Genomic DNA, 22,164 nt, shown 5'->3' with positions numbered 1-22,164 from the left:
GAACATTGTACAATATATGCATGTATGGAAATATCACAATACCCTATAAACATGTAAAATTTTTTATATCAGTTTAAAGTATTCTTTAAATTCATATGTGTAGTGGGTAAGGCCACCGCCTACAGTGCCGGCATCCCATATGGGCACCGGTTCGAGTCATGGCTGCTCCAGTTCTTATCCAGCTCTCGGCTATGGCCTGGAAAAGCAATGGAAGATGACCCAAGTCCTTGGGCCCCTGCACCGCATGGGAGACCCAGAAGAGGCTCCTAGCTCCTGGCCCTGGCTTTGTATTGGTGCAGCTCTGGCTGTTGCGGCCAACTGGGAGTGAACCACCAGATGGAAGACCTCTCTCTCTCTCTGCCTCTCCTCTCTCTGTGTAACTCTGACTTTCAAGTAAATAAATAGATCTTCTAAAAGAAAATTCATATGTGACAAAGACCAGAAGGAAATTCTTTTTTTTTAATTAATTAATTTATTTATTTATTTGAAAGGCAGAATTACAGAGAGGCAGAAGCAGAGAGAGAAGTCTTCCATTCTCTGGTTCACTCCCCAAATGGCCACAACAGCCAGACCTGGGCTGATCTGAAACTAGGAGCCAGGTACTTCTTCTGGGTCTCCCACGTGAATGCAGGGCCCAGGCACTTGGGCTGTCTTCCACTGCTTTCCCAGGCAATAGCAGAGAGCTGGCTCAGAAGTGGAGCATCCAGGACTTAAACTGGATCCCATATGGGATGCTAGTGCTGTAGGCGGCGGCTTTACCCGCTACACCACTGTGCCAGCCTCTCCAGAAGAAAATTCTCAAGTCGCATGTAAGAATGCTAATGTAATGGCTTAAATCAGTGATTTGAAACCTTAACTGCACAGAATCAACTCAGAGGCTTTTAGAAATCTCAGTGTCCAGCCTACATCTTAATCAAATCAGAATTTCTGGGAGTAAAACTCAAACCTCATTTTGTAATCCTCCCAAGGCAAGTCCAAGTTACAGCCAAGGTCAAGAACCACTGGCTCAGTGTAATCACTTTTTAATTAAATACTGGTTGTTTTGCAAGGCACAGTGACACACAGGGAGACAGATAGAGACCTGCCATCCATGGGTTCACTCCCCAAATGGACACAATTGCTGGGTCTGGGCCAGGTCGAAGCCAGGAATCTAGAACTCCATCTGGGTTTCCCACGTTGGTGGCAGGGGCCCAAGTACTTAGGCTGTCTTCCACTGCCTTCTCAGGTATGTTAGCAGGAAGTTGTATCAGAAGTGAAGTAGCTGGGACTCGAACTGGCCTTCCCATGTAGGATGCCGGCATTGCAAGCAGTGGCTTCACCTGCTGCACCACAAAACTGCTCCCTACTTTTGTTTTCTTAGTAACCTTTACACTTAAGTTATGTGGACATTTGAGTTTAATCTCCTAATTACGAAATGTATTGATTTGGAATTTTATGTGTTTAGTATTGGCTTTGTCATACTCAGAGATAAGTATAAAGTGACTTTAAGTATGGTTTCTTGTTTTCTGCACCTGTTTGTCCCATGTGAGATTTTAGCATGTTTCCAGGCATCTTTTTGGCCCCTTAACTAGTACTATATCACTCTTCACAGACTGTTAACTGGGATTCTAATTTAGTCATCCTTTACCTCCTGTCCCAGTCCTGCATTTGGCCTAGCAGTTAAGATGCCTGCATCCCATATCAGCATGGGTGCCTGCGTTGCAGGAAACCTGGCCCCTGCTCCTGACATTAGCTTTTTGCAAATGCAGTATCTAAGAGGCAGTGGTGATGGCCAGGTAGCTGGGTCCCTGTGGGACACCTTGATTGAATTTTTGGCTCTGGACTTCAGCTCTACCCAGTCCCAGCCTTTGTAGGCATTTGGGGGATGCCAGATGGAAGCTCTTTCTGTCTGACTTTGTCTCTGTCTTTAAATCTATCTCTCTGCTGGTCAAATAAATAAATGAAATTTGAAAAAATAAAATAGGGGTAGCCATTTGGCACATTATACCACTTGGAATGCCTACCTAGTGTATTGGTGTGCCTGGTTCAAATCCAAACTCCTCTTCCAATTCCAGCTTCCTGCTAATATGCATCCAGGGAGAAAGCAGGTGATGGCTCAAGTTCTCACTGCCCATGTGGGAAACCTGGATTCAGTCCCTTGCTTCTGGCTTTGGCCTGCCCCAGCCCAGCCCCAGCCTGGCTGTTGCAGGCATTTGGGGAGTGAACAGCAGATGAAAGATCTCTGCTCCTCTCTCTTTCTCTCTCTCTCTCTCAAGTAAAAATGATAAATACAATTTTAACAAAGTAAATACAATTGAATTTGGCCGGCGCCGCAGCTCACTAGGCTAATCCTCCACCTTGTGGCGCCGGCACACCGGGTTCTAGGCCGGGTCGGGGTGCTGGATTCTGTCCCGGTTGCCCCTCTTCCAGGCCAGCTCTCTGCTGTGGCCAGGGAGTGCAGTGGAGGATGGCCCAAGTACTTGGGCCCTGCACCCCATGGGAGACCAGGATAAGCACCTGGCTCCTGCCATTGGATCAGCGCGGTGCACTGGCCGCAGTGCACCGACCGCAGCGGCCATTGGAGGGTGAACCAATGGCAAAGGAAGACCTTTCTCTCTGTCTCTCTCTCTCACTGTCCACTCTGCCTGTCAAAAAAATAAATAATAATAAAAAATACAATTGAATTTATTGAATGGCACAAAGATACAGAGATTTGAGATAAAATGAAGGAATTCCTTATCTGGTAATTGGTGGTCTGCCTTTATAGTGACATTTTCTATTATAAAAACCTAATGAAATTATCACTGAAGCATTCTCAGTAATTAACTCATTTTCTTAGGATAATTGAAAGTAGTCGGACATGAAGCGGCTAAGTGATGGAGACATTGTGAGGTGTTATTGTGGTTTCCATAGTGCTAGTATAAGACAGCATTTTAGCATGTAATATGATATAATAATATGTGTTACCATTTTCAGACAGGAAAATGTATGCTTTAAAATAAAGCAGACCATTTTCTGTAAGACTTTATGTGGCAGAGAATAAACAATCAAATGACTCTAGAGCAAGGGTCTAAACCTAGGGTGCATGGATTCTTAGGAAGAATAGGAATGAACTTCACAAGTCTACAAACCTTCTGAAATAATATGCAGAGGATTATATTTATATGAACAGTTATGTTTTTTTCTAAGCATTGATCAGGTTTTCTCAGGGCTCTGTGTAAATTGCAAAAAGAATGAGAGACTGCTTGATAGTTAATGAAGTTGGAATCAAAATTCTAAGTACATTTTGTATACCCTTATCAATTAAAGTAGTACTTTTTTTTTTTTTTTCCAAGAAGAATGTTTCCATGATCTAATAAGATGAAAAATCAGGACTTTGTCAGATCCGGGATTCACATCTCCAATGGATCTTCTTCCTAGGGAATATCTGAAGCACAGGGAGAAAGAAAAAGATGAGGTGATTAAGAACCTGAAGAGCATCAGCAGTGGCACACTGTGTCCTGTTTTAAAGCACACTATCCCTTTTGGAGTGGCCTACCACCACAGTGGTTTAACCAGCGAGGAACGGAGGCTTCTGGAGGAGGCCTATTCCTCAGGCGTCCTCTGTCTGTTTACCTGCACATCTACCCTAGCAGCAGGGGTCAACCTGCCAGCTCGAAGGTAAGAGATAAACAACACTAGGCCAGGCTTCAGACTTTACTCTCTCAGCAGTGGATTAAAATTTATCAGCTTTTTTTCAGAATTTGCTGAAAACTTTGTTTGGTTTATTTCCTTTAATGAAAAGTATTAGTAAATTTCTTGGTGTTAGAAAGAAAGAACGATCTTCCATCTGCTGGTTCACTCCCCACATGGCCAAAATGGCCAGAGTTGTGCCATTCCAAAGCCAGGAGCCAAGAGCTTCTCCTGGATGTCACACATGGGTGCAGAGGCCCAAGCACTTGGGCCATCTTCCACAGCCTTTCCAGGCCATAAGCAGAGAGCTGGATCGGAAGAGGAGCAGCAGAACACAAACCATGCCCATGTGGGATGCCGGTGCTGAAGGCAGAGGCTTAGCATACTGTGTCACAATGCCAGCCCCTATTATCTTTTTTTAGGGAAAATCTTCATTACCTTTTCATTTGTTACCAAAGTTATAGGCCTACAATCTTTAAAAAAAAAAGGGGGGGGGGGGGCGGAGGGGCTGGTGCTGTGGCACAGTGGTTTAACGCCCTTGCCTGAAGTGCCAGCATCTCATATGGGCACCAGTTCAAGACCTGGCTGCTCCACTTCTGATCAAGCTCTCTGCTATGGCCTGGGAAAGCAGTAGAAGATGGCCCAAGTCCTTGGGCCCCTGCACCCACGTGGGAAACCTGGAAGAAGCTCCTGGCTCCTGGCTTCTTCAGATCAGCTCAGCTCCGGCTGTGGCGGCAGATTGGGGAATGAACCATTGGATGGAAGACCTCTCTGTGTCTCTCTCTCTTTCTCTCTCTCTCTCTCTCTGTCTCTCTCTCTCTCTCCCCCTTACTCCTCTCTGTGTAACTCTGACTTTCAAATAAATAAATAAATCTTTAAAAAAAAAAGTTATAGGCCTTAACAACTGATTTCTGCTGTTTGTAATTTGTGACTATGGGTTTTTCTATTAAATGGTTAAATTTTATAAATCCCCCATGAGGGTAAAAATACAAAGGTACTTCAAAAAGTTCATGGGAGAATGAAATTAAAAAGTAAGCTTATTTTGGTGCAAAAAAAAAATTTGAAATACATGCATAATGAAAATGCATTTTCTATGATCTTTTGAAGACCCCTCACATATGGATTTTCTTTTGGGTATGAAGTTGTAGATATCTCAATGAGATCATAGTTGTTAGATGTGGGATAATCTCTGTTTCCTCACTGGTTCTGATGCCTTGATCTGTCATTTTTTTTTTTTTTAAGATTTTATTTATTTTATTTGAGAGTTAGTTAAAGACAGTGAGAGGGAGAAACCGAGAAAGAGGTCTTCCTTCCATTGGTTCACTCCCCAAATGGCCACAACAGCCAGCACTGCGCCAATCCGAAGTCAGGAGCCAGGAGCTTCTTCCAGGTCTCCCACGTGGGTACAGGGGCCCGAGGACTTGGGCCATCTTCTACTGCTTTCCCAGGCCATAGCAGAGAGCTGGACTGGAGAGGGGCAGCCGAGACTAGAACTGGTGCCTATATGGGATGCCAGCACCACAGGTGGAGGATTAACCTACTGCACCACGGCGCCAGCCGTGTGTGTAGTAATGCTGATTGTGGTTGTTACATTTTCCCTCCTCTCTATATAAAAGTAGCTATACATACATAGATTTTTCCAGTTCTCAGAGTTCCTTATAAAGAAGTTCTTGTGTTATTACCCACATTTTACAGAAGGGAAAACTGAGACATGGAAGGTTAAATAACTTACTCAACACCCAACAAATGAGTTTCAAAGATAAGGTTTTAACCCAGGAAGTGTAATTCCATAATCCCAACTCACCTACTTTTTATCCATGGATGGATGCTTTCATTTAATACTTTATGCCTTTCTTTAACTTACAGTAATTTTTTCTGTTATTTCATCAATTATTTCTTTCTTCCCATTGTCTCTGTTTTCTATATTATAGCTTCAGTTATGGTTGAGGCCTCTAATATTAAGGTTTCTTCTATATATCTTTCATACTTTTCTATTTGAACTATGTGATTTCTTCAACTTTCCTTCCATATAACAAAATCCATTTTAACTGTATCTGTTTACTATGTTCATTCATTATTCATTTATCCAGTTAATTTTTAAATGAGTTTTTAACTTTTTTTCATTTCTCAGAACTCTTATTGCTTTTTCTTTGATACAGTCTACCTTCCCTTCATATTATGGATGCAACACTCTGGAATTTTCTGTAGATACTAATTAAAACTTTTAAAAGTTCTCTTTGGTTTCCTGTACTATCTGTCAGTCATTTATTCTATATGTTCTTGTTTTTATTTTGTTAGTTTTTTTCAAGTGTTTAGTAATCTTGATTGACTTGGGATTCATGAATAAAGGAGTATGTTGATTACTACAGGTAGATGACAGAGGGTTTCTCTTGCCTTTGGATAGGAAAACTGACTACAGAGTTGTATGTATGTGAGGAAGATTGAAATCATCCTTTTTGTAGATCAAAAAGAGTTGAAATTTGCAATTTTATATAGTTCAAAATAATATAAATTCATAAATAAATATGCATACCTTGATACATGGTCAGATTTTTCATTTTTGAGTACAAAAATAAAACCTTTGGAGACCCTTACTGTAAACCGATAGACTTTGTAGCTAGTCAGATTTGAGTTCAAATCCTGGTGCCTGCCATTACTGATTTTGTGGTTTGGGGTAAGCTACTTAACTTGTTTGAGCTTCAGTTAACTCCTTTGTAAAAATAAATAGAGGCCAGTGCTGTGGCACAGCTGGTTAATGCCCTGACCTGGAGCGCCAACATCCCATATGGGCGCCAGAGACCCGGCTGCTCCACTTCCAATCCAGCTCTCTGCTATGGCCTGGGAAAACAGTAGAAGATGGCCCAAGTCCTTGGGCCCCTGCACCCCTGTGGGAGACCTGGAAGTAGCTCCTGGCTCCTGGCCTCAGCTCAGCTCAGCTCCGGCCGTTGTGGCCAATTGGGGAGTGAACCAGCGGATGGAAGACCCCCCACCCCCACCTCTCCTCTCTCTGTGTAACTCTGACTTTCAAATAAATAAATAAATATTTTAAAAAGATGATGAAACTCATAAGAACTTTTATATAAATAAATAAACTAAAAGAGATACTTGTGTTATTGCTAAGAGTTTTGTAAGAGGTACAGTAATGTACATAAAGAACCTAGTGTATCATAGATTCTTGGTACATGGTAGTTACCTGCCATTTTGAGTTGGCATATCATAAATTTAATAGCACATAGATATAATGAAATTAAGAATTTTAGAGTAGGTGTTATTGCTAACGATTAAGTATCACTCTGAATTAATTCCATCAATTCCACAGAGTTATTTTAAGAGCTCCCTATGTTGCTAAGGAGTTTTTAAAGAGAAATCAATATAAACAGATGATTGGCAGAGCTGGCCGCGCTGGAATAGATACTATTGGAGAGAGTATCCTTATCTTGCAAGAAAAAGACAAGCAACAGGTAATATGCAATTGGGTTGGTTGGTGGGTTTTGTGTTCTTTTTCTTTGATCTTTGGTCTAGCCCTTTTATGAGATCATCTTTTAAAGTTATCAGTGTTCCTTTAAGTGACCCTTCCTTCTCTTTATGATTAAGAATGAGAGCAATCTGTACATATTTCAGACAATGAACAAGTATTTACCCTAATTGTCTTCTTTCTTTGTGAGGATACCTGTTAAATTCTTATTCTTTTGCCTTTTTATTTTTTGTCTCCCCTTGGTCAGATAATATTGATGTAAAGTAAAATCTTTATATGTACCACTATTTATTTTTATAATAATACAAGGTATACTGTTAACTTTTGTAGGTATCTGAGTTAATAAGCAGACCACCGGAAAACTGTTACAGCCATCTTGTTCAGGAATTCACCAAGGGAATACAGTCTTTGTTTCTGTCTTTGATTGGCTTGAAGGTATTTTATAACACTTTTTAGTCTTAACTATACTTACCTGAGATAATGTTGATTGGAAAGCCATGTAAAGTATCAAATAAGAAAGAAAAAGTTAACTTTTAGTGTGGAAAAGAACAACTTGTGACATGATTGATCTGAATCTGATTTATGTGTGCATTGTTAGTCCTTTGAACTGTAAGAAATATGAAAAGTCAGCAAATCATAACTGGCATCCATCACAAGGAAGAGGCTAAGCTGTGGGTCCTGACATGGTACAACTTTCCGCGCTGCCTCTACTGGGAGTAAGATACACTTGTAGTCCTGTGACCATTTTAGAATATTGTAAACATTTGGCAGACTGCTACAGACTTTATGTGGCAGGGATGGGGAGGGGGCGATAGAAACCAGTATATCAGAACTAGTAAGACAGGCCTACTGAAATGCTTAAAGGGAAATTTATAACTTTAAGTGCTTATTAGTGTACAAGAGAGATCCTAACTCAATGATGTAAGTTTTACTTTAAGAAACTTCAAATAAATAAATAATAAATTAAATTCAAAGTAAGCAGAAGGAAGGAAATACAGGATGAGTTATCTGAAATGCTTGGTACCCAAAGTATTTCAGTTTCTTTTTTAAATTGTTACTTGATAGGCAGAGTTACAAAAAGGAAGGAAGAGACAAAGAGAGAGAGGTGTTCTATCCGCTAGTTCACTCCCCAAATGGCTGCAACAGCTGGAGCTGGGCCAGTCCGAAGCCAGGAGCCAGGAGCTTCTTTCGGGTCTCCTACCTACGAGGGTGCAGGGACCCAAGCACTTGGGCCATCCTCCGCTGCTTTCTCAGGCCATTAGCAGGGAGTTGGATTAGAATTGGAGCATCCAGAACATGAACCAGTGCCCATATGGGATGCCAGTGTCACAGGCAGAGGCTTAACTTACTATGCCACCATGCTGGCCCATGATTTTGTGTGTGTGTGTGTGTGTGTGTTTCTTTTTGTAATACTTGTATAAACTTTACTGGATAAGCATCCTTAATCCAGTGCTCAAAATTTCAGATTTTAGGGCATTTTATATTTTAAATCTTCAGATTAGGGATGCTAACTTAAAATATAGATTAAAACAAAAATCAATAAAATAAAAAGTAAACAAACAAAAGAAAAAATGAGTCCATAAGATGGTACTTTAATAAGATCAGTAAGATCAGTGATTGAATTGGTCAAGAGAAAATGAGAGAACACAAACTACCAGTATCAGGAATGAAAGGGTCATCAGTAAACATCCTAGAGACATTAAAAGATAGAGATGATACTTGAGTATCTAGATCCTTGAATAATCTAAGGTATTGGTGAACATCGATATAAAAACTCTATTGGGATACAGGTTTGGCACAGCAGGTAAGGAGGATGCCACTTGGGATGCCTTTATCCCATATTGGTTCAAGTCCTTGCTCTTCCACTTCCAACCCGGCTTCCTGCTGGTACACACCTTGGGAGGCAGCAGAGGATGGCTCAAGTACTTGGGTCCCTGCCACACACATGAAAAACTCAGAATGAGTTCCAGCCTCCTTGCTCCAGCTTGGCCCAGCCTGGCTGTTGTGGTATTTGGCAATAAACCAGTGGATGGAAGATCTCTGCCTCTCTCTGCCTTGCATATAAAGTGAAAATAAATAATTTTTAATTAAAAAAAAAAGCTTCCAAAATTTTAGTAATCCAAGGGTAAGCACTTGGCCTAGCAGTTAGGATAACAGATGAAATACCCTTGTATTGGCTCAAGTGATTGAGTCAATACCATCCATATGGAAGACCTGGACTGAGTTCCTGGCTCCTGGCTTTATCCCTGGCCCAGCCCCAGCTACTGGGGACATTTAGGGAGTGAAATGATGGATGGGAGCACTCTCTCTCCACTCCCACCCCTACCCTTCTGCCTCTCAAGTCGGTTTAAAAAATTGTTTAATTAATAATTCATCAACATAAGAACAAGGTACCATGAACAATTAAGGTTTATTCCTGTAATGAAAAGTCAGTTGACCATTCAAAATTCAGTCAGCACAGTTCTCCATATTGACAGAATTTAACCATATGTCATAAAAATTCAGCAAATAAGGAGTCAAACAGAAATTCTTTTACCTGATAAAAGGTATTTATTAAAAATTTACAAGTACCATCATAATTAATGATGAAAGACGAAATATTTTCCCCCTAAGATCAGGAAAAGAAAGGATATCCATTCTCACCAGCCTATTCAACATGTTATCACAGGCCATAACCAGTACAATAAAGGAAGAAGAAAAAGGAAGGCATGTAGATTAAAAAACAGGAAGTAAAGCTATCTTACTAACTGATGATGCAAGGTTCAAGAAAAATTCAAAAAGATGTTCTGAAACTACTAGATTGTAGATAGCAGGGTCAAAGGATACACGGCTACATATAAATCTCAATCATATATTTTTATATGCTCACTACAAGCAATTGGAAGAATAATTCCATTGACAATGTACAAAAATACAGAAAATATTTAAGGATAAATTCAACATAATATGTGTCAAACCTACACACTGAAAAATGATAAAACACTGTTGAGAGGGCCTGGCACTGTGGCTCACTAGGTTAATCCTCTGCCTGCGGCACCGGCATCCCATATGGGCACCGGGTTCTAGTCCCAGTTGCTCCTCTTGGGCGCCTGCACCCGCGTGGGAGACCAGGAGGAAGCACCTGGCTCCTGGCTTTGGATCAGCACAGCACCGGCCGTAGCAGCCATTTGAGGGGTGAACCAGTGGAAGGAAGACCTTTCTGTCTCTCTCTCACTGTCTAACTCTATCTGTCAGGAAAAAAAAAAAAAAAAAAAGGAAATAAAACACTGCTGAGAGAAATTAAAGAACATCTAAATAGATAGAGATACCATGTTCATGAATTGGAACATTCAGTTTTGAAAGATGTCACTTCTTCCTACATAAATCTGCAAATCAGTACAAAGCAAAAGGTATAGACATTTTCTAAAAGAATAACAAAGAGGATTCATACCCCTTGATTTTCAGATTTACTGTAAAGCTTCTGTAATCTAGACAATGTGGCATTGGTACAAGGATAACTGTGTAGACCAATAGATCGTAGTCCAGAAATAGACACACATGTATGTGGTCAGTCGATCTTCAATAAAGTTGCCAAAGTATTTCAATAGAGAAAGGATAATCTTTTCAACAAATAGTACTGGAACAACTGGATAGCCATACGCTGAATAAAAATAATTAACCTCTATTCATACAGTGCACAAAAAATAATAATAATAAAATGGATCAGAGACCTAAACTTTTTAAAGAATCCAAGACAAAATTTCCTTTTTTTAAAAAAGATATTTATTTATTTTATTTGAAAGGCAGATTTACGAAAAGGCAGAGGCAGAGAGAGAGAGATGTCTTCCATCCACTGGTTAACTCCCCAAATGGTTGCAACAGCTGGAACTGCACTGATGCAAACCCAGGAGCCAGGAGCTTCTTCAGGTCTCCCACATGGGTGCAGGGGCACAAGCACTTGGGCTGTCTCCTGCTGCTTTCCCAGGCACATTACCAGAGAGCTGGATCAGAAACAGAATAGCTGGGACTCAAACCAATGCCTATATAGGATGCCAGGACTGTAGGCAGTGGCTTTACGCCACAGTGCCAGCCCCCAAGATGAAATTTCTAAGTCAAAACATAGGAGACTTTAAAAAAAAATATTAGCTATTTGTTTTTATTAATTTGAAAGGCAGACAGAATCTTCCACCCATTATCAGTCTGAAAATGCTTACAACAGCTGGGGCTGGGCCAAGCCAGAGCCAGAAGCCTGACTCTCAATCTGGTTCACCCGCATGGTGGCAGGGATTCAAGTGCTTGAGCCATCACTTGCTGACTCCTTGGTTGTACATTAGTAAGAAGCTGAAATGTGAAGTGGAGCTAGAGTCAAACCCAAGCTCTCTGGCTAAGAATCTGCACATCCAAAGCATCATATTAACTGCTACACCAAATTCCTGCCCCAGGAGAAATTCTTTTTCACTTTTGGTTAGGCAAAAATTTTTTCAGTAGGAAAACTAAAAACCTAAACCATGAAGGAAAAATCAGATAGACTTCATTAAAATTAAAACTTCTCTTTAAAGGTTGGCATTGTGTTATTGTGAGTTAAGGTACTACTTGCAATGCCAGCATCCCATATCAGAGCACTGCTTCTAGTCTCAGCTGTTCAGCTTCTGATCCCGCTTCCTGCTAATGTGCCTAAGAAGGCATCAGATGATGGCTCAAGTACCTGGGCCCCTGCCACCCATGTGGGAGACCCAATTGGAGTTCTTGGCTCTTGGCTTCAACCTGGCCCAGTCCTGGCCATTTTGGAAGTAAATCAGCAGATGAAAACCTCTCTCTCCTCTCCCTCTCCTGTCCCTCTTTTTCTCTCTCCATTTCTTTCTCTCTCCCTCCCCTTCTCTCTCCCCCTCCCTCTCCCTCTCCCTCTCCCTCTCATTATGCATTTTAAATAAATCAGTAAATAAATAGATCTTTTAAAAAAAGCCTCCTTTGGGCCAGCGCCATGGCGCAGTAGGTTAATCCACCGCCTGTGGCCTCGGCATCCCATATGGGCGCCAGTTCTAGTCCCGGCTGCTCCTCCTCCAATGCAGCTCTCTGCTGTGGCCCGGGAGGGCAGTGGAAGATGGCCCAAATCCTTGGGCCCCTGCACCCGCATGGGAGACCAGGAAGAAGCTCCTGGCTCCTGGCTTCGGATCGGCTCCTGCCGTTGCAGCCATTTGGAGAGTGAACCAACGGAAGCAAAATCTTTCTCTCTGTCTCTTCCTCTCACTGTCTGTAACTTTGTCTCTCAAATAAATAAATCTTTAAAAAAAAAAAAAAGAAGAAAAAGCCATCCACAGATGGGGGAATATATTCATAATACTTTTATCTAACAAATATACATGTCATAAGTTAGGAACCCAGCAGAAAGGCAATGGAATTAGGAAGGAAGTGGGACTTCACTTGAGACCAGAGCACTCAGAGTTAATTGGCAGACAGGGGAAACTAGTTTGGCCACAAAAGCAGGATTTTATCAGTCTGGCCATGGAGAACAGTTTCAACTGCATGGTTTTATTCAAATTCTGTTTTTTATTTTAAAGATTTTATTTATTTATTTGAAAGAGTTACACACAGAGAGAAGAGGCAGAGACAGAGAGAGAGGTCTTCCATCCAATGGTTCACTCCTCAATTGGCCACAATGGCTGGAGCTGTGCTGATCCGAAGCCAGGAGCCAGGAGCGTCTTCCAGGTCTCCCACGTGGGTGCAGGACTTGGGCCATCTTCTACTGCTTTCCCAGGCCATAACAGAAAGCTGGATTGGAAGTGGAGCAGCCAGGTCTCAAACTAGCGCCCATATGGGATGCCGGCGCTTCAGGCCACGGCATTAACCTGCTGCTCCACAGCAGCAAGAAGTCCAGGCAGCAGTCAGTTGAGATGAACAGGAAGGGAGTTGTCATCCAAGCCTGCCCAGAGGGGACAGAACTCAAGCTGCCGGTTCCAGTCCTGAGGAAGTCAGGCCACCAGGGCTCCTCCTGCATTGTGGGGTGGGGTTCATAACAGCACTAGAGTTGTGGAAGGAGGCCGACATTCTAGACAGGATCAATAGCCAGAGTTATTCCAACCCTTGGAGTGGGAGCAGATGTCGAGTCTTATGAGTAGGCACAGCCAGGTGGGACACAGGTGAGAGGGAAGAAGGCAAGATCCATGACTTGGGCACTGTGAGGGGCAGGAGGGCAGAGGTGAACTTCCCTGGAAGCACTGGATCCACACTTTGACAGAAGGAAAGGAAACTTTGGAATTAATAAGAGAATGTGACAGTTGTTGGGCCAGACAATCCAGGGAACCTCCAATTATTGTTTCTTTTTCACAATCCATGTTCCGCATGTTTTTTCATCTGTCCTTGTACCCCTTTGAATTAAGGAATGTAATTCCTATTTTACAGATGAAGAGTGGAGGGAAAGAGAAGTGGGTTGTGTGGCCTGCTTGGAACTTGATCATAATCTCCTAATGGTCTCTGCAGCCACTTTGCCCTGCCTACCCACATGCCCTGTGAATAATTCTTCACAAAGAATGATGTTCTCAAAATGTGACTCTGGCTACATTACTCTCTTCTACTTAAACTTTGTCGGTGGTTTCCCATTGCTCCTAGGATTAAGCCCAAATTCCTTCTCATGGCTAGCTGTGGGAGGGGAGGCCTGTGCCTTTTTATCCAGCTTCCTCCTTCTCCAGCCCTCTTACACTCTTACTCCACACTGTTTTCACTTCTCAGACACCATATCCCAGTGCTCCTTAAACCTGGAACATCCCCATCTTTCCTCTCCAGCTTCACTCTCAGCACACTCTTGGTCTAGCTAACCCTTACTAAACCTTCAGTTTTAGTTTAACCATTTGCTTCCTCATGGAAGCTTCCCCTATGCCTCTGAGTCCATCCTGTTGTTAGGTGCTATGTAGAACCACATTCCCTGCCCTTTGCAGTGCCAGTCAGTGATTGTTGTTGATATGTTACTAATGGCTAATGTTCCTTTCCTGGAATGTAAGCCCTGTGGAAGCAGAGTCCATTTTTGCTTTCATTGATCTCTGAATCCCAGTGCCTTCTGCAGTGCTTGGCATGTGGTTAGCAGTGAGCAAATACTTGAATTAGTGGAAGTGACTTTGAAGTTGGGCTTGGATGCACTTGCAGTTTGGGACATCAGTGGAGAACTCCACTTTGAGAAGCTGCTGAGGCCAGAGACAGGCTGGCCTGGTGGATTTAAATGACTGTGTCAGAAGTTTTTCAATGAGGAAGATACAGAAGATAACATGATGTTAGGTAGAGAGATCAAATAAAGCCCTCTCCCCCAAATCTGGCCCCTACTATAATCAGGTAGGGAAAATATAGAAACTGAGTACATTAATAACCTGCTAACTGAGAATGAGTACTTGGATAGCTTAAAAGTACACGTTTAGCTTAATTGATTGCTGTATTGAGAATCATTTTTATTGAAAGGGAGAAGCAATTGCAAATATCTATACCTCTAAATATTTTTTGTTAGCCCTTATACTGGCTTAATATGAAATAAATACTTTCTATTGAAACATCGTTAGAATTATGACAGAAATATATTTATTGATTGACTATGTTTTAGTATAGCGTGACTTCATTGCAATTGGCTAATAAAAGATTTTATAATTCAGAATCAATTGTACATCTGAACACAAGATGGAGAGTGCTACTTATGATTGCCACTGTCAGTTGTAAATAATGAATGGAGGGAGGGGAGCAGAGGACAAGGCAGTGAAAGAACAGGAAAAGGAGAAGGAAAAAAAAGAAACAAAAAGAGATAGAAAATGGCTATTCATTTTTATATGACATTTCAAGCAAAATATTGCCTGATCCTGTTTGGAGTCTTTCAGTTGTGTTTTCCATGTTCTTTTTTTATTTTCATTGCAATATTTGGAGCTAAAAAGATGCCTTCACAAGTGAGTAGAAAGGGGTAAAGAGAGGATTCCTGGGAATTCATGAAAACTGGTTGAGCAATGAACAGAGCACAGCTCTGGAGATAGTGTGAAAAATTATTTTAAAGGCTGGCACTGCGGCTCACTTGGGTAATCCTCCGCCTGTGGCACTGGCACCCTGGGTTCTAGTCCTGGTTGGGGCGCCAGATTCTGTCCCGGTTGCTCCTCTTCCAGTCCAGCTCTCTGCTGTGGCCCGGGAAGGCAGTGGAAGATGGCCCAGGTACTTGGGCCCTGCACCCGCATGGGAGACCAGGAGGAAGTGCCTGGCTTCTGGCTTTGGATTGGTGCAGCGTGCTGGCCACAGCATGCCAGCTGTAGCGGCCATTTGTGGGGGTGAACCAACGGAAGGAAGACCTTTCTCTCTGTCTCTCTCTCTTACTGTCTAACTCTGCCTGTCAGAAAAAAATTATTTTAAAACTCAGAGGTTTTTGATTGAAAAGTATGTACATGTTCCCATGAAAAGCATGAGTATGGCAACTGTCTCCTCCCTTAAATTGGTTTTTCTTTTCTTAATTTTAAAAATGCTACTATAGAATTCTCTTGATATAGGTATACAACCATGTAGATTTTACACTAATTTCTTGTTTAAATAACTTCTGGAAATGAGTTATCTTGATTAATATGCAGAGTGATGCCTTCAATTAAGGAAAGTGCGCCAATAGTTCCTTAACTGTTTCAGATTGCAACAAATCTTGGTGACATTCATCACTTTATGAATGGTACATTTTTTGGTGTTCAACAAAAGATTTTATTGAAAGAAAAGAGTCTCTGGGAAGTAACTGTCGAGTCACTGAGACACCTGACAGAGAAAGGACTGCTACAGAAAGACACTGTTAATAACTCTGATGAAGAGTGCCGATGTGATTTTCACATTACGAAACTGGGACGAGCTTCTTTTAAGGGTGAGTTTAGGGGCTGGCGCTGTGGTGTATTAGGTTAGTGCTTTGCTTGCAGTGCCGGCATCCCATATGGATGCCAGTGCTAGTCCCAGCTGCTCTTCTTCTGATCCAGCTCTCTGCTGTGGCCTGGGAAAGCAGCAGGAGATGGCCCAAGTGCTTGGGCCCCTGCGACCATGTAGGAGACCCAGAAGAAGCTCCTGCCTTTGGATCGGCCCCGCTTCTGCTGTTGTGGCCATGTGGTGAGTGAACCAATAGATGGAAGACCTTTCTCTCTGTCTCTCCCTTGCAATGTCTGTAGCTCTACTTCTCAAATAAATAAATAAAATCCTTACCAAAAAAAAGGGGCGGTGGATGTTTACCTAAATCTCATTATTAAGCTGAGGAAATGCATTAGAAATAGTAGAAGTTAAATTATTCACTTTCTTTAAATTAGATTTGTAATTTCAAATCAATAACTTTAATCTTACAAACTGATAAAGCAATTCAACTTTGAAACCTTGAAAAGTGTTCTGTATTATAATTATAATATTGCGTAAGTATACAGAGAAAACTATGTCCATCCCTTGTTTACATGCCTCTTCCCCAGCAGCCACACAGATATTGAAGTTATACCAAGAATAGCAATTGGATGTCTGTCTTTTCAGACCTTTTCTGTGCATTTCACTTCAATGCGTAATACATGCATAGACACAGGGTGTTTTTTAAAATAGTCATTCCTGTCATTTGTGGAGGTTAGCTTTTTGCTTAGTATAATATCTCAGACAGTTACATTTTCATTACTCAATAAAAAACAATACACATCTGTTGCTAAAAAAAATCCTAAGAACTCAGGACCATGTTAAGGGAAGTCACATACTCTTGTTCCATTTCCATCCTCTCAGGGGCTACCAAGGTTAACAATTTATATATGTGTGTGTGTATCTATCTATCTATCTATCTATATATAATTTGTATAATATATAATTTTTATATATATCCTTCCAAATATCTTTATGCATATGAATGTGTGTTTATGTGTGTGTGTTGTTACATATGCACATAGTTTATTTTTTAAGGAGACCATGGTATCAATAGTTTTTGCAACTTGTTTTTCTCATTTATAAAATATCATGAAAATCTTTTTCTCCCCAATGGTAGGGATGTAATATAATGTATTTAACAATTACCCTATTGATGGCCATTTGCATTGTTTCTGATTTTTCTGTTATAAACAAGGCTATATGAACATCTCCATTTGTATATTTTTAGATACATATAGAAATGTTTCTCTGGGTTAGCTTCCAAAGCATAGTTAGATCAGAAGGTGAATCCTCATTAAATATTGATGCATATAAGGGGTTTGCAAATAGTTTGTGGAAATGTGTATTGTTGGAAAAACTATAGATGGAGTTCAAAAAATTACAAATTTATCTTTCAATTCCAATTTTTTCATGGAAAAGTGCCCTCATAACAGCAGAATGGTCTCCTAGTTATATAGGAGATTGCATAATAGAAGATTTTGAAAACTTCTTGCTGCATTTGGATAACTTCTTTATTTTATTTTTTAAATATTTATTTATTTGAAAGTCAAAATTACCAAGAGAGAGGGAGAGACAGAGATCTTCCATCCATTGTTTCACTCTCCAGGTGACTGCAAGAGCAAAGGTTTAGCCAGGCTGAAGCCAGGATCCAGGAGTTTCATCTGAGTCTCCCATGTGGGAGGCAAGGTTTCAAACACTTGAGATATTTTCTGCAGGTTTTCTCACTAGAGGGAACTGGACTGGAAGTGGAGCAGCCAAGACACGAACAAGTGTCTGTGTGGGATGCTGTTGTTGTCACAGGCAGCGGTTTACCCACTGTACCACAACACCAGCATCATCTTTATTTTTAGAAGATTTCTTTATCTTTTTATTTGAGAGGCAGAATTACAGTGAGAGAGAGACAAACAGAGAGAGAGAGCTTCCATATTCTGGTTTACTCCTGGTATGAATTCAACAGCCAGGTCTGGGCCAGGTCAAAGCCAGGTGCCAGGAACATCATCCAAATCTTCCACATGGATGGCAGGGCCCTAGGGACTTGGGCCACCTTCTACTGCTTTCCCAGGCCGTTAGCAGGGAGCTGGATCAGAAGTGCAGCAGCTGGGACTTGAACTGGTGCTCATATAGGATACTACATATTGGACTGTGGCTTAACTCTCTGTGCCACAACACCAGCCCCTTGGGTAACTTCTAAATGAGACTTTACTTAAAATAATCTCTTTCCTCCTCTAGTAATTAGATGATGATGGATGATATCTTTGTGTCTTTCTTTTAGGAACTATAGATTTAGCTTATTGTGACATTCTCTACAGAGACTTGAAGAAAGGTCTTGAAGGCCTTGTGCTGGAAAGCTTTCTCCATCTCATCTACCTAACAACTCCCTATGACCTGGTTCCCCAGTATGACCCAGACTGGATGGTATACTTCAGGCAGGTGAGAACAGACTTCTCGATTGAGGCTACTTAGTTTATTAGTGATGGTATGATTTTTGTGAAATGATTATTCACTTTTTTCTGTGTTGAAATTTTTTTGAAATCAGACATTTGTCTTTTAGTGTTTTTTAAAGAAATGTATTTATATAAAGATTACAAATTTCATGTATTTCATATATATAGTTTTAAGAACATAATGATACTTACCACCCTCCTCCCTCCTTCCCTCCCACCCTCCCTCTTCCTTCCTTTTTTATTTTTCTAAATTTTTGGAATAGCATACTTGCAAGTTACTTGATAATCATAAGCTTTATCCTCTACTAAATAAAAAATTGAATAGGTAGAAAGTAGACCACTTTTCCTCAGGAGCATAAACAAAGGCTATAAACAATAATTCAATTTCAAGATGTCAATTTCACTCAAATACCTTACTTTTTTTTAAACTGTATATATTAACTACCACAAATCAGAAAAAACACATTTCTCTTTTTTGGATTGGCTTATTTTACTAAGCCTAATAATCACCAGTTGCATCCATTTTGTTGCAAAAGACAGGATTTCATCCTTTTTTATGGCTGAGTAGTTTTCCTGTGCGTGTGCACGTGTGTGTGTGTGTGTGTGTGTGTATCCCATTTTCTTTATCCAATCATTGGCAACAGTATTTTGGGTTTGTTTAAATATCACTTCCCTGTTAAATATAAGCATATTCATTATCACAAAAATAAAGGTGGAAAAAAAAAAAAAGGATCCTGTAGTCCCATTCTCCCAAACACGGTTGCTGTTATGATTTGGTGACCACTGTGTTTTGTAATGCCTACAGTGTTTAGGAAAAAGTGAAAGCCATTGCTGATGATTGAGAGTTTAATTATATGAGAGCTCTATCAGAGCCAACTATGATGATATGCCAAGCCCAATGATGTTAATACCTACAAATGAATATTGATTTTATTACCAGCAGCATGTTGGAACTGGCCCTACGTGTTGCAAAACCCCGTGGTAGATGTCAAACTATTATGATTGTACTGTGAACAGGCTAGCTGTGTGAACATATATTAAGCAGAAATAGTATACAGCTTTAAAAAATTTGAGAGTCAAAGAGATAGAGACAGAAAAAAGAAGATAGGATAGAGAGATACAGAGAGTGCTCCCATCCATGGGTTTACTCCCTAAATGTCCACAATAGCCAGGGCTGGGCCAGACCAATGCCAGGACCTAGGAACATAATCCAAGTCTCCTATGTGGATGGCAGGAACTCAATGACATGAGCCATCATCACTGCATCCCAGGGTCTGCATAAGCAGTAAGCTGGACCCAGAACCAGAGCTTGGACTCAGTCCCAGGCACTCTGACATGAGACATAGGTATCTTAAGCACTCACCTAAACACTCACCCCAGCATATAGCATTAATCACAGGAAATTGACTTCCTGCAACGAAGTCATTATAATAAGTTCTTAAGTAATAGTTTATAATGTGGCTAGTTTCAAAGTTTTTTCCACTTTTCCTTCCCCCAGCCACCTCCAGTATTAAACATAATCACATAGTGACCATCTCTAAGTAATTAGTCCCGGTTGGGGCACCGGATTCTGTCCCGGTTGCTCTCCTTCCAGTCCAGCTCTCTGCTGTGGCCTGGGAAGGCAGTGGAAGATGGCCCAAGTGCTTGGGCCCTGCACCCGCGTGGGAGACCAGGAGGAAGCACCTGGCTCCTGGCTTTGGATCAGCGCGGTGCGGCGGCCACAGCATGCCGGCCATAGCAGCCATTTGGGGGGTTGAACCAATGGAAGGAAGACCTTTCTCTCTGTCTCTCTCACTGTCTAACTCTGCCTGTCAAAAAAAAAATATATAGATTGTAATAATACCTTTTCAAAACTTGCAGTATTATAAACACATTTATGTCATTTTCATGTCCCTCTCAATTATAACAAGGTGATATCATACTAGATTTCTTTCAAAGAACAGATTTTTAAAAGTTACAATTTGATTTTTCCATGTATTTACTATGTAGTTTAGCCAACTCAGTCCCGCAGAACAAAGCGTAGCTTCTCGTCTTGGAGTCTCTGAAAGCTTTATTGGGAAGAAGGCATCAGGTCAAGCCATCAGAAAGGTATTGTAACATTTTTATTCCTAAATAATGAACTAAGTTCATTCAACAAACTCAGTACCATTATATGATTTCCTTTATTGATTTCATCTCATTTCCACAATTTTTTCTTTAAATCAATATCATTTATATTTTTCAATTTAAAATACTTCTAAGCAACAGAAGTGTATGATTTTTTGTTGTTGGGTATTGGTTGTTGTTTGTTGTCTTCAGAGATCTTCCAGTCTAGTACTTACCATATATAAAGCATTTCAGAAGGCAGAAGTGGGTAAACTAATATTCTTTTGGGTGATAGCTTATGTTGGCGTTTCAACATTCACTCAGTGGGCATGAAGCAAATGTCTATTGCATGCACTAACTTTGAAAGAAGTGGAAACAATTCTTTAGTAACCAAACCTTCAGATTCTCCAAGTTAATTTTCCCTTTTATTATATAACTTTTGTCATTTTTAATTTTCCTTGACAATCCAGGACTCATTGAAAATAATTATCTTGGCTACTATTTCTTTTAAATTTACAATATACAGGCAATACTGATTTCATTTTGAGAACTGGAAGATGACATTTTCTTGCATTTGAATTGAAGGGTAAAGCTGACCCATGCATTGCTATATCATAAAACTAAAAATATATAGTACCTAAGCATTCACATTACTACACTTTTTAGATATTATCTTTTACTTCAAAAATGGCTGTGTTGGGGCTGGCGCTGTGGCTCACTTGGTTGATCCTCCTCCTGCAGCGCTGGCATCCCATATGGGCGCTGGGTTCTAGTCCCGGCTGCTCCTCTTCCAGTCCAGCTCTCTGCTGTGGCATGGGAGGGCAGTGGATGGTGGCCCAAGTGCTTGGGCCCCTGCATCTGTGTGGGAGACCAGGAGGAGGCACCTGGCTCCTGGCTTCGGATCAGCATAGCTTGGACCGTAGTGGCCATTTAGGGGGATGGACCAATGGAAGGAAAACCTTTAAAAAAAAAAAAAAGGCTGTGTCACTTAGGCTTTCAAAATTTTGAATAAAAATATATTTTAAAACAAATCTTTTATATCAAGCTCTAAAATGTAAATGAGGGGCTGATGTTGTGGCACAGTGGATTAAGCTACCACTTGCAATGCTGGCATTCTATATTGGAGTGCCAGTTCAAGTCCTGGCTGCTCTGTTTCTGAACCAGCTCCCTGCTCATTTACCTGGGAATACAGCAGGTCATATTGGGCCCCTGTCACCATGTGAGAATCCTAGATGGAGTCCCAGGCTTCTGGTCTGAGCCTGGCCCAACCTATGCCATTGTGTTCATTTGAGGAGTGAACCAGCAGATGTAAGATCTCCTCTGTCAGTCTGTTTCTCTCTCTGTTGTTCTGCAATTAAAAAAAAAAAAATAAGATAATTGTAAAATGAAACCAAATCATATTAATTTGGAACTGTTCACCAAAAAACATACATAAGAAATATCTTATGAGAATAGTACATTTTCATGCTCCCTCAGACTTAACCCTAAGGGTAAAGCTAAAAACTTGCCATGGGACTCCAAATCCCATTAAGTTGGCAGGTACCCATGCCATCTTACTAGTTAAAGTCATCAGTTTAAGTTCATAACTGATCATAAAGATAGGATTAAGTGTCAAAGGGATCACATAAATAAGACCAGTGTCTGCTAATAACAATTGAT

General features: G+C 40.9%; 1 protein-coding gene across 13 annotated transcripts in view; it reads left to right on the top strand.

Annotated features, from left to right (window-relative positions):
• Positions 1-22,164, top strand: part of HELQ (helicase, POLQ like) — a 60,571-nt gene that overhangs the window by 19,217 nt on the left and 19,190 nt on the right. For 9 of the 13 annotated variants that reach the window (XR_011378355.1, XR_518667.4, XM_002717036.5 and 6 more), the window contains 6 exons: positions 3,400-3,639; positions 6,971-7,112; positions 7,457-7,561; positions 15,737-15,959; positions 18,249-18,406; positions 20,410-20,508. Coding sequence is in view for 8 of the 13 variants with exons in the window: in XM_002717036.5 (XP_002717082.1) it covers positions 3,400-3,639; positions 6,971-7,112; positions 7,457-7,561; positions 15,737-15,959; positions 18,249-18,406; positions 20,410-20,508 (967 nt within the window). In the remaining 5 variants the exon portion in view is untranslated. Of the gene's footprint in view, positions 1-3,399; positions 3,640-6,970; positions 7,113-7,456; positions 7,562-15,736; positions 15,960-16,068; positions 16,196-18,248; positions 18,407-20,409; positions 20,509-22,164 lie in introns of those variants that run through there. The other 4 variants (XR_011378352.1, XR_011378353.1, XM_070047884.1 and 1 more) reach the window with 4 other exon arrangements.

Source organism: Oryctolagus cuniculus, chromosome 8, assembly GCF_964237555.1.
Source record: "Oryctolagus cuniculus chromosome 8, mOryCun1.1, whole genome shotgun sequence".
Taxonomy (NCBI): domain Eukaryota; kingdom Metazoa; phylum Chordata; class Mammalia; order Lagomorpha; family Leporidae; genus Oryctolagus; species Oryctolagus cuniculus.
This window is presented reverse-complemented; position numbering and strand designations above follow the sequence as displayed.